Source organism: Danio rerio, chromosome 1 (assembly GCF_052040795.2).
Source record: "Danio rerio strain M-AB ecotype USA chromosome 1, GRCz13ab, whole genome shotgun sequence".
Classification (NCBI taxonomy): Eukaryota; Metazoa; Chordata; class Actinopteri; order Cypriniformes; family Danionidae; genus Danio; species Danio rerio.
The window spans coordinates 44,406,119-44,418,958 of record NC_141021.1 but is presented as its reverse complement, the minus strand read 5'-3'; the positions used below and the strand labels follow the sequence as shown (position 1 = coordinate 44,418,958).

At 33.9% G+C, this 12,840-nt stretch overlaps 1 protein-coding gene across 13 annotated transcripts in view; it reads right to left on the bottom strand.

The window, feature by feature from the left end:
- Window positions 1–12,840, bottom strand: part of si:dkey-37g12.1 — a 45,201-nt gene that overhangs the window by 10,209 nt on the left and 22,152 nt on the right. For all 13 annotated transcript variants that reach the window (XR_015476825.1, XR_015476827.1, XR_015476824.1 and 10 more), the window contains 11 exons: window positions 11,623–11,714; window positions 11,379–11,508; window positions 10,415–10,493; window positions 10,032–10,131; window positions 7,195–7,287; window positions 6,981–7,058; window positions 6,726–6,830; window positions 4,823–4,894; window positions 4,570–4,732; window positions 1,099–1,251; window positions 803–977 (listed from right to left, as the gene is read on the bottom strand). Coding sequence is in view for 6 of the 13 variants with exons in the window: in XM_087237480.1 (XP_087093606.1) it covers window positions 803–977; window positions 1,099–1,251; window positions 4,570–4,732; window positions 4,823–4,894; window positions 6,726–6,830; window positions 6,981–7,058; window positions 7,195–7,287; window positions 10,032–10,131; window positions 10,415–10,493; window positions 11,379–11,508; window positions 11,623–11,714 (1,240 nt within the window). In the remaining 7 variants the exon portion in view is untranslated. The remainder of the gene's footprint in view (window positions 1–802; window positions 978–1,098; window positions 1,252–4,569; window positions 4,733–4,822; window positions 4,895–6,725; window positions 6,831–6,980; window positions 7,059–7,194; window positions 7,288–10,031; window positions 10,132–10,414; window positions 10,494–11,378; window positions 11,509–11,622; window positions 11,715–12,840) is intronic.

Below are 12,840 nucleotides of genomic sequence, written 5' to 3'. Positions count from 1 at the left end.
GTTTCTGCCTCCATTTCACAAATGTAAGTAACTTAAGTGTGATTAAAATGGCTGCCTCCTTGTTTTCTCTAGCTTGTAAATTATGTATTTAATTGTGTTTTAACTCCTTATATTTTCATAAAACGTCTAAAACCGCGTTGAAAACGTGACGCACGTTTACGAATTTAAATGCGTTTGTGAGCTCGCGATTCACAGCCGTTTGTCGTTGCTATGGCCACCATCAGCTGTTTCTACACACGTACGGCGGTCAAGTTTCAAAATAGTTCAGCTTTTGCCGATTAATATAGAATGTGTGTAGTTTTTTTTTTTTTACTTATGGTTAAGAGAAATATGCTTGTGTTTAACTGCATTGCTTTAATGCACCTCTGCATTGGGCTCACACATACACTCTGCACTCTGACTACTTCAGCAATGTTGATAAGCCGTGCTGAACATTTCTCTCTACCTCACGCTGAACATAGTCGACCAATCACAAACTGCGTCATCAGATCAATCAGCGCAGATTAGCATACTGCTAAGGAGTCGGTAAAAATAAATGCATATTAAGACAATGAAAGTATTTTTTGACATTGCATGCATATCAGCCTGTTGTTAAAGACCCCCAAAACCAAAATATAACCTTTTTAAAAGCATAATAGTGGCTCTTTAACTTATATTTTAATATATTATTAAGAAATAATTTCAACAGCAATTATTAAGGTTAAGAATAATAATAATAATGGTCGTTGTTGTAGTAATAATTTTAAAGAAACATTGAGATGCAATGACATGAATATGAACAGCATGCTACTGTATTACTGACCCATGAGGAGAGTTTTTTTTGATGGCTGTCCTAATATAAGAGAAGTCAGGTCTCTCTGCAGGTGTCTCTCTCCAGCAGCTCACCACTAGACTCTCCAGTTCCTCTACACACTCGGCTCGGTCAATGTAAGGCCTCGATGGACTACAGCCACCTGCTCTGACCCGCTCCACAATCTCTGAAAAACACACCAGCACCAAGACCATCCTTCACAGCTGACCATCCGAAACGGCTGGGAAGAGTGGCTTTAATGACAGATATGGGGTTTTGGAGAAAGGTAGTGGTGTGTGTTTTCATACCTCTAGGGCTGAAGTGACTGTTGGGGATGTAGAAAGGCCCTCTGCGGTACACTACCTCTTGAGCGATAATGGCAAAACTGTAAACATCCCCTTTTTGAGTGCCATTAGTAGGAATGGACTGCCTCAGCAGCTCTGGTGCCCTCCACAATAGAGCTTAAAATGCAAACACATTTAAAATCACACAGATCTGACCAAATATAACTAATACCATACAAGTGATCTGTTCGCTGTTTAATGCCATGTGCACATCATATTTGTTTTTATTAGGTCATTATTAGTGTTGGGAAAAGTTACTTTGAAGAGTAATGCATAACAACATTAAGTTACTCTTTTAAAAAGTAACTAGTTGCGTTACTTATTTACTTTTTATGGTAAGAAATGTGTTACATTACTTTTTTGAGTTACTTTTGTGTTACATTTCTTTCCAGGCAGAGACTAGATCTCTTTCAGAACTTGCAGGGGATTTTTTTCTTTGTTTTTAATAGAAAAGCTCTGCAATAAACAACACACTGTATAGCCTACACCGTTATTTACCTTAAAAATCCACATTGAAAACTAATCATGTAGGATAATGTTCTTCTGAAAATGTCCTGAGCCCAATGCTCTAAAGATTAAGAAATTAATGAAAGTTTAAATCAATGTGTTTACTAGTTTTGTGTTTTTTGTCTTATTAGTTAAGTACAAACCATTTTCAAGAACACTTCCTTTTCTTCCATGTGTTCAAAATAATGGACGCATTTTCTTATTTCAATTGTAATTCCGCAATTTACTTTTTAAAAGTGTATTAATTAAACAAAAAAGTAACTCAAATATTGATACATATTTTTTTTTAAAGTAACCTTAACCGACCTGAACAGCACTTGATAATTACAGGCAGGTGTGTTTGATATGGGTTGCAACTGAAATCTGCCAGAAGGTCGATCGCCAGGAACAGGGTTGGTCACGCCTGCTTTACCTTAACCCTTTTGTCCATAGGTTTAGTTATATATATATATATATATATATATATATATATATATATATATATATATATATATATATATATATATGTATATATGTATATATATATATATATATATATATATATATATATATATATATATATATATATATATATGTATATATGTGTGTGTGTGTGTGTGTGTGTGTGTATATATATATATATAATATACAGTTGAAGTCAGAATTATTAGCCCCCTTTTGATTTTTATTTTCTTTTTTAAATATTTTGCAAATGATGTTTAACAGAGCAATGACATTTTTACAGAATGTCTGATAATATTTTTTCTTCTGGAGAAAGTCTTATTTGTTTTATTTCAGCTAGAATAAAAGTAGTTACTAATTTTTAAAAAAAAATTTTTGACAAAATTACTAGTCCCTTTAAGCTATTTTTTCCCGATAATCTACAGAACAAATCATCATCATACAATAACTTGCCTAATTACCCTTCCCTGCCTAGTTCACCTCATTAACCTAGTCAAGCTTTTAAATGTATAGAAGTGTATTGAAAAATATCAAGTAAAATATTATTTACTATCATTATGACAAAGACAAATTAAATCTGTTATTAGAAATAAGTTTTTAAAACTATTATGCTTAGAAATGTGCAGAAACAATCTTCCCTCCATTAAACAGAACTTGGGGAAAAAAATAAACAGAGGCACTAATAATACAGGGGAGCTAATAAGCTAATAATTCTGAATTCAACTGTATATATATACAAGAAACATCTCATGGATGCATTTGGGACACATCATCAGTGATGTATCATGGGATCATTGGGTGTTTCGGGTCTCTCAACATCATACACTCTCACACAGGTGATCCATCCGGGGTTGATCAAGTCCCCACTTGTGTCCTAGCAGCAGTCCACGGATCTGCCCTCTTAATCCACAGCCACCTTGTGGCCTTCTCTGCGGCTTCATTTGCGGATCGAATTGCCCTTTCCTTTGCCACCCCTGTACTGCCCAAACGACTGAAGACTTTACAAAATGAACGCCCTGCAAAGCCTCTACATCCTATTTCTATGGGCTCATAGAAAGTTCTCCAGCCTCTCTCCCTGCACTCCTCCACTAATTCCTGGTACTTAGCGTGCTTCCTCTCATTTGCTTCTTCAATACGCTCTTCCCTTAGGCACTGTAAGCTCCAGAATAATTAGCTGTCTTGAAGCTTGTGAGATAACTATAATGTCTGGGCGGAGACGTGTTTTTGCGATGTGATGAGGAAACTTCAACTGTTTTCCCAGGTCAGCCTCCAGCTGCCAGTCCCAGGCTTTGTGAAGGAGGCCTGTTGTTAATTGTGGGAGAGCCCAGGGGTTTTCTCCAGCTTTGATGAAGTGGACTGCCTTCCTTGGAGCATGATGATTCTTGCTGGTGCTGATGGCTGAGGCTAAGCTCGCAGCAATTGCCTCAAGCACCTGTTCATGGCGCCGATGATAGCAACCATCAGCCAGAGCCTTGGGGCAGCTGCTGAGGTGTTGTTCTACCAAGCCTCTTCCAGAGCAAAGAAGGCAGGAAGGTGTATATATGGTGTATATTTAAAAAAAAAGTTGTCTATGTGTGTGTGTGTGTGTGTGTGTGTGTGTGTATATATATATATATCATCTCTTCAAGGTTAGGTTGTCATTAAAAAAATACAAAAAAACTTATCCCTTTAACTCAAGTTAAAGGGATAAGGTTCATGAATGTGTATTCAACATGTGTGGTAAACTGGAAAAGTTGTAGCTTTGTGTTAAGGTCAACTTTACTTCCTTGTGAAATATTATGTGTAAAAAAGTATACATTAAAAAACATAATAAGTGAACTTAATAAATGAAACGGAACTTCAAATTTACAACTAAAATTTAAATAATCATCCCAGGAATTTTAGCCTCACTGTGCATTGTGCAATTTCTTATGTCCGCTTAGCAAACTTTAAAGATAAAATGTGGATAAAATGAACAGATTTGACCCCAACACAATAGTAACAGATAGAAATTATAAAATCTCTCACATCTATTACATAAAACCTTTTCATTGTGTTTTTATAGTTTAGATTTTTCACAAACACAACAGGTGGGTCAAAGTATTGAACTCTTAAGCATTTTCACACTCTGTCGTTTGCTTTTAGACGTTCTGCTGACTATACAAGTATCTTTCCAACTATAGACCATTGCGAGGGATGTAAACAATAAAAATGGTCCCATTGTAATTGACTATAGGACAACTAGTATTTGTGGCATTTAGGTTGACCTATGCAAAGCTACTTCTAGTTAGTAAAATCCCTTTACAATGATCATCAATATAATGTGTAACTTTTATTAAGCAGACTGTCTATTAGCATTCTAATATTCTAACAAGCTAGTTGACATGTAGGTGTGAAGTTGCTTCTATTAAATAAAATATTTAAAGCCATTAAAATAAAGTGTTACAAAACAAACAACAAATAATGCAAACAACTCAATGGAAATCTGTTTTCATGTTTCCAGCTTACCGGTCCAGGGGTCAGATCCAGAGCTCTGCTCTGAGTCTAAACGCCTGACTGAGTTAAGTCCAAAGTCAGTGACCTTCAGGACAAAACGGCTGTCGACCACACAGCTGGAGGATGACAGGTGACCATGATACTGCAGGGGACTATGGTGCAAATAGTCCATGCCCTACACCAGAGTCAAAGAAATTAGCCATAATAGTTATTTTATGCTACTGTCAAACAAATTGGATTAGAATATAAGACAAAAGTCAATGACCTTCACAATGTCTAGCATGAGGGAAAACTTAAACGTCCAGTCCAGCTTGATAGACTCATTCTGCAAAATGTCCTGTTTGTGTTGGAAACAAAAATACCTTGAAACAGTTGTAGTTTTGTGTTGCAAATTATAGCAGTATAGCAATAGCAGAATAATTTGGCATAACTGATGGATTTTTTTTAGATTAGAAAGGTGCAGATTGTGATAGTTTGGTAGAGCAAGTGGTTTATTTGTTTACAAGGTAAATCAGTTAGGTTTAAGGTTTATTAAGGATTTGTTTTTGTTCTTCTCATAAGATCTGGCAAGATTAACAAGTCAAGACACCCTTTTAACAGTTTGTAGACACCCAGTTAATCATTTTAGGTTCTAAAAACAATACATTAATATTCCCACTATGTTATTTTTATGTTCTCAGAATGTTCGATACCTTTTTTGGTTACAATAAAGTTAATCATAACGTTTCAGTCTCATGTTATATTATTGTTCTCAGAACATTAATTATAACATTATTAGAATTCCATTTAGATCATATTCATGTTTACATTTACATTTCATTTAGCAGACAATTTTACCCAGGAGGATAAAAGAAGCTCTTCAAATCATCATAGACTATGTTCTAATAAAGTTTCTCTAATGCTTATAAGTTATAAAAAGTTTTTTGGAAGGTTCTTAAAAAGTGTCCATGTAAAATATTTGTAGATGCTATATTAATATTATTGCTTGGTTATAATAATGTTATTAACATCAGTCTTGCTCTATTAACGTTCTAAGAACATATTTTTATCAATGTTACAAGAACGTTCCAAAAACATTTCAATGTTGTTATTTGCTAACATTTAAACAACTTTTAAGGAAAGTTACAGAATGTTCTGAGAATGTTAGTTAGACCATACCACTTTCCCTCTGATATCCTGTGCCGTACATACAGAAGACCGAAAAAGCTCTGATACCCCTTGCAATGTGACATTAACTAGTTCCTTAGTACAGTTGTGTACAAAAATAAAGGGTAGAGAAAAGTTTTTACAAAAATTCTACAGTGTGAATGGACCCAAACTGAACAATTGCTGTAGTCAAGTGACATGTTTATGCATATCAAAAGTCTCTGATGTGTTTAGTTAACAGATATAGTTTGTTTTCACCTACTAATAATCACAGGGAATGAAACATAAGCCTTAGCTCATTTACATGATCCTGCCAGAAATAATATATAAATACTTTCTTTATTGTAATGATATAACATTGATCAAACATTGTCCACATCATCTCATTATACTGTATTTCTTTAAACTTGATAGATTAATTAGCCAAACATAAATGCACTCTAAAATAATGCTGATTTGTTATAACTCAATGTTGTGTCAAATACAGACAACCCATGTTATTTAATTTAAATTGAAATAAATTAACCCAATGTTGGGTTTATCCATATTTGACCCAACATTGGGTTGCAACCACCCAGCATTTCAAATTGCAAAACAAAGATTTGATGCTATAATAATAAATTTGTCAAAAAATAATGGCTATGAAACACATGAAATGCTTGAAGGTTAGTATGGTTACAGCACGAACGATCTAAAGTTCTCTCTGGACTTCTCTCTATATTTTGCTGTTTTTATTTATGAGTACAGTAAGGTATGTGGTAAACAATTTTTAAAAATACATGTATGTTTTGAGGTACATTATAAATTATACAGTCACACTGCAAACCTTTTTAAAGCCGCCAGGTTTTAAAAAAATAAACACATCTTGGAGTCAGGTTTCTACATGGACTGCATACAGTCTTGTTTCATTACATATATGCATTTAAATTAAATGCATAGATCAAAAGTGCTAATTCCCAACCTGATTAGTTCTGTAACTAATATAAATAAAACATTAATATAGTATCTTGATGTTGTGCTACCTGCAGGCTTCCTTTAGGGCAGTACTCTGTCAGAATGAATGGTTGAGATGTTTCCAGTGCCGCTCCAATAAATTTACAGAGGTTATAATGGGTCAGATCCCTAAACTGAAACACATACATGATTAAACGGTCAATGTTGTTGCGACAGATTAAAAAATCAGTGGTACTGCTCGAGTTACATAACATTATCCACATGGGTAAATGCACAATAACATTAAAGTTAAATGCATTTGTCAATGTTTAAACAGATGTCACCTGTTTGAGCTCTGCCAGCAGCTCGCTGTTCAGATGTGTGCTTCTCAGATTTACGAAGGAAACAGAACAAATTGTGCCCTGAAGAAGAAAGATTTAATTAACTGAACTATGAATTATTTTATTGGGCAACTAAATTATGACCAGTGTTTTGCAGAGTATATTGTCTTTTACATAATACCAGTGTTGTAAAGGTTTAAATGGCAAGATACTTTACTTTGTAGACTGCGGTTCTATGCGCTGATGGCTTGTCTTGCATACTGCAAATGATGGACTCCAATGAAGCCTGAAGAGGTTTGGATCTGTGGGACTGAACCAAACAGAGGGAAGTGTATTATTAATGTAATCATTCAGTCAAATCTTTATTAACTATTGAAAGCCCTTGTGTATGTTAACATATTATTTTATTAAATATGTTCAAGCAGTAAAAATAAGTTAAGTAGTATGTATATTAATCAGAATCCAACATGAATCCAGAATACATATCAGCTTTATATGCAAAGTGTACACAAAAACAGACTTTTTGTAATTTTCAGAAGCTCAGGGTACATACATAAACATCAACAGAAGAACACAAAAGAACATTTAAATAAGTGGAAAATAAAGTAAAAATAAATTATGCAGTTTTATAAATATACACATACACACACACACACACACACATCTAGATGTTTACGAGCAATATGTGGATTATTGACATTTTTAACTGAACAAATAATAAACATTTATACATCATGAATAGTGAGAGTCCTGTATGTTTATGACCATAAGAAAATAGGTAACAGCTGATGGGCTAGCTATAGGGCATATGTCGAGCTAGTGTTTCTTCCCATATTGATAAACTTCCGGTCAACGGTTAATGTGACCAAATATTAGCCATATCATTCATATTTAACTGTGCTGATGATGAGGTTCAGTTCCAAGCTATCGCCTGCCAAAATTGACTTGTTAAAATATGTAAAATATAAATAAATATGTTTCTTGTTTCTTTTTTTATAATATACGGTTCCTTTTACAGCATCGATGCTGTAATGTAATTAAAATATAATCAGTTAAATAGACTTTGGCATTCACTTAGATATTCAAACGTAAAACAAGTTGAAAAGCCGTTTACTCGCACGTGCCTGTCAAAATCGGCAGGCAAGCGCAAAAGTTCCACTTGCTGGAGTAAAATAAATGTTCATATTTTAAAGACATGGCGGGGAAAATTAGACCCACTTTATATCAGTTATCACTTAGCCAGTTGAGATTGCTGATTATTAAAGATTCAGTTCCAAGCTATCGCCTGCCAAAATTGACTTGTTAAAATATGTAAAATATAAATAAATATGTTTCTTGTTTCTTTTTTTATAATATACGGTTCCTTTTACAGCATCGATGCTGTAATGTAATTAAAATATAATCAGTTAAATAGACTTTGGCATTCACTAAGATATTCAAGCGTAAAACGAGTTGAAAAGCCGTTTACTCACATGCGCCTGTCAAAATCGGCAGGCAAGCGCAAAAGTTCCACTTACTGGAGTAAAATAAATGTTGATATCAAGACATGGCGGGGAAAATTAGACCCATTTTATATCAGATATCACTCAGCCAGTTGAGATCGCTGATTATTAAAGAAATCAGACTTTAAACGGGACGATTTTGTGATGGCATAGAGTTCACTGAAAGCGCGTGACCCAGGTTACTAACAACTTAAAAGTTCTTCCGCATATACCCTATTCACGTTCAATATCAATGTATTTGTAGTATTTTTTCAAGTGTATAATTTCAATTACTGCAACTAAACAAGTTCTTTAAATAAAGTTAACAGCATTTTGATTCAGAAATTTATTTTTATACTTGAAATAATCCTTTATCCATACTTTAAGTAGATTTAAAAGTAATCACTTCTAGTTGACCATTTAGAAAAATGGCAGAAGGTAGATTTTTCTGATAAATCATCTGTTGAACCATCTCAATCATTAAAAATACTGCAGAAGACCCATTGGAACCCAAATAGACCCAAGATTCTCATACAAATCAGTCAGGTTTGGTGAAGGAAAAATCATGGTTTGGGGTTACATTCAGTATGAGGCTGTGTGGGAGATCTGCTGGATCATCATGGATGGGAATGGGATGGGGAAATCAACAGCCTGTGGTATCAAGACATTTGTGCTGCCCATTACATTACAAACTACAGGGAGAGGGCAAATTCTTTAGCAGCATAGCGCTTCTTCTTATACTTCAGCCTCCACATAACAGTTCCAGAAAGCAAAGAAGGTCAAGATGCTCCAGGATAAGCCAGCCCAGCCACCAGACATAAACATTATTGAGCATGTCTTGGGTAAGATGAAGGAGGAGGCATTGCAGATGAATCAAAAAATCTTGATGAACTCTGGGAGTCCTGCAAGAACGCTTTCTTTGCCATTCCAGATGAATTTATTATTAAGTGATTTGAGTCAGTGCAGAGATGTACTGTAACTGTATGGATGCAGTCCTCCAAGCTTAAGGGAGTCATACACAATATTAATTATTTTTCCACTGCACCATTACTTTATATTTTATACTGCACATTATTTAGACCTTACTGTCCTAAATAAATAATTAAAATTCAAGGCATAATTATATTCTATTTTGGTAAAGTAATTGTAATCTAGAAACCGTTGCCTTTCATATTAGCCACTTCTGATACCAAATGATCAACTAGAAGTCAAGTTATTATTTGTTGCTCTTAAAACTTGGATAGGTGACAAAACTTTTGTCAGGTGGTGTATCTGTACACTGCAGTTGTACCACATAAAACTTTACATTTCAGAGTATGGAACATATACTGTGTGCTAATCTTCCTAAAATGGCCTAATTATACAAAGCCAATATTGATGACGTCTGTTACAATATTATAAAATCCTAAAAGGGAGATTAATTAGATAAAGCCAAATATTAGCCATATCATTCATATATAACTGTGTTGATGATGAGGTTCAGTTCCAAGCTATCGCCTGCCAAACTTGACTTGTTAAAATAACAGGAATACTTAAATGGATTGCCTTGATGAAAACTTATATCTTCTCAAACCTTTTCTGGCACAGTTGAGGAATGATGCTCCATCATTATGACATCATTAGCATTGATCGTCCACAGCATCTTGGAAGCTTCCTCCGGGAGTTTGTACTTCCTGGTAATAAAAACTCATTTAGACTTAAAGGTTTATTTCTAATGCAAATTATTATTTAAATGCCAAGGAAATCTAAAGAGCTGCAGTAAGGTAGACTGAATACAAGGCCTGCATTTAATATCGGCTCTAACGCTTTAGCTGAATGCAGCTGAATAACATCTGTTGGAAAGGATAATCATAACACATACATCTCATTTATGTAAATATTCTCTCTTTTAATCTTGATTATGCTATTCAAAGTGTTCAATGTCAGGTCTAAAAGCAGTCAAAACACACACTTTACCTGTACAAAACACAGATTGCAAGGGTCCCTGCAGCCATCAAGCCAGCAATAATCCCCAAAGCAATCAAGAATTTTCTCTCTGAAAAATAAAACACATCTGTAATCTGCAACTCTGCTGGGTGATCAGCACTCATTTGGTGTCAACATCCAACTGCGGCCATTTATAGAAGTATGATACAGCAAGACTTAAAGCCGCCAAGGGTAATTCTGCAGGAATGCAAAATGAAACAGTCACCTTTTCAGAATTCTGATAAAAGGATTATGTCTGGTTGCATAAGTCTGTCCTGACTTTATTGCTTCGACCTGTTAGCTTGAGGGAGATTCAGTCAGCGAGTAGCTGAGAAATCTTTACTGACGTTGAGCTGGACATTTGAGTCTTGCAGGCATTAGTACATTATTCAAGATTTTTTTTTTACTTTTTTTTCTCCCCTTTTTTAATCAAAGAGAGGGCAGGAGGCAATAGTGTAAAGATTAAAATTAAGGGATGAGAAAAGGAGAACTGGGGTGTTGGTGTGAATGTGCTGATCAATGGTGTGCATTTGGTGCCCCCTACTGGACAAAGTTATTGCAGTGTGGCCTCTGACTGGCCTCTTGAAGAAGCCGATAAGCGAGAACCACATGAATACACTTCCAAGCTTCATATTATGTTTCTGAGTGTTATTAGCATACAGACACTTTGGAAATTAGCAAAGCATGGGCCAACAGTATAAAGTATTCAAGTCCCAAGACTAACCCAGAAGAAAAGTTTTTTAAAGGGAAAAACAACTCTAGATACAATTCACTGCACTTTCCAGCATAAAATAACACTAGAAGTAGTAAAATAATTCAAAAGCACAAAAAAGTACTCAGCTTTTTTGCCATTTCTTGCCAAAAAATACTTTGGTATGCTCATAGCCAAATCTGAATCACAAATATGTCTGTAAAAATGAGGTTGTTCTTCTTTTGAGTCAGGGTTTCCCAATACCTAGATTGATGCAGAGTTCTCCTCTAAAACCACAGTCTGGAGAGTCTTTTGGAGGACTTGTCAGTCCTCCAGGCCAGAGGATCTGAACTCCTTTTACTGCCTTATAAGTCCCAAAATAGTTTGCAACAACCTGTAGAGAACCAAGTAAGTGATTTAGTTAAGACAGAAGAGCACAGCAATTTTAAAGTGGTTTGTATTTGCTGTGTATTTGTATTTAGTCAGTCAGCTAATGGTAATATCTCACCTGACATTGGTTATTGCTACCTCTGATCTGTTTCATCATATAGTTTAGCTCACGATCTCCACTTGCATCAATAGTCACATCTCCTTGGATACCTGTATAACACATATTTTTAAAATATGTATGTTAGGAACTGCCTGGTAACTATTGTAACTACTTTACAAATTGTTGAAAAAGTATACAATTTAATTTGAAGGAAAATGTAAGATTTTAAAAAGTAGGTGTGCACCTAAAGCCCAACCATCATTGATATATATATATATATATATATATATATATATATATATATATATATATATATATATATATATATATATATATATATATATATATATATATATATATATATATATTGATACATATATATATATATTATTGATAAATTAGCCACAATATAGCCTATATATATATATATATACACACACGTTAATGTGAATTGCTCATCCTTCAATGATGGTTGGGTTTGGTTGCACACCTACTTTTTTAAAATCTTACATTTTCATACAAATTAAATTGTATACCTTTTCACCGTTAAGTTCATTCATACATATGAGATCGTAAAAAACAAAACAAAACATAAATTAGCCAAAATATAGCCTATATATATATATATATATATATATATATATATATATATATATATATATATATACATACATACAGTTGAAGTCAGAATTATTAGCCCCCCTTTGAATTTTTTTCTCTTTTTTGAATATTTCCCAAATGATGTTTAACAGAGCAAGGAAAATTTCACATTATATCTGATAATATTTTTTCTTCTCGAGAAAGTCTTAATTGTTTTATTTCGACTAGAATGAATGAAAAAAATTTTAAGCACCATTTTAAGGTCAATATTATTAGCCCCATCATAACAAACCATCATTATACTTGTCTAATTACCCTAACCTGCCTAGTTAACCTAATTAACCTAGTTAAGCCTAGTTAAGCCTTTAAATGTCACTTTGAGCTGTGTAGAAGTGTCTTAAAAAATATGCAGTAAAATATTATTTACTGTCATCATGGCAAAGATAAAATAAATCAGTTATTAAATATGAGTTATTAAAACTATTATGTTTACAAATGTGTGAAAAAAATCTGCTCTCTGTTAAACATAAAATAGGAAAAAAAATAAACGGGGCAAATTATTCAGGGGGCTAATAATTCTGACTTCAACTGTATTTTTATTTTTATTTTTTAATGAAAAGTTCACAAATTGCTGTG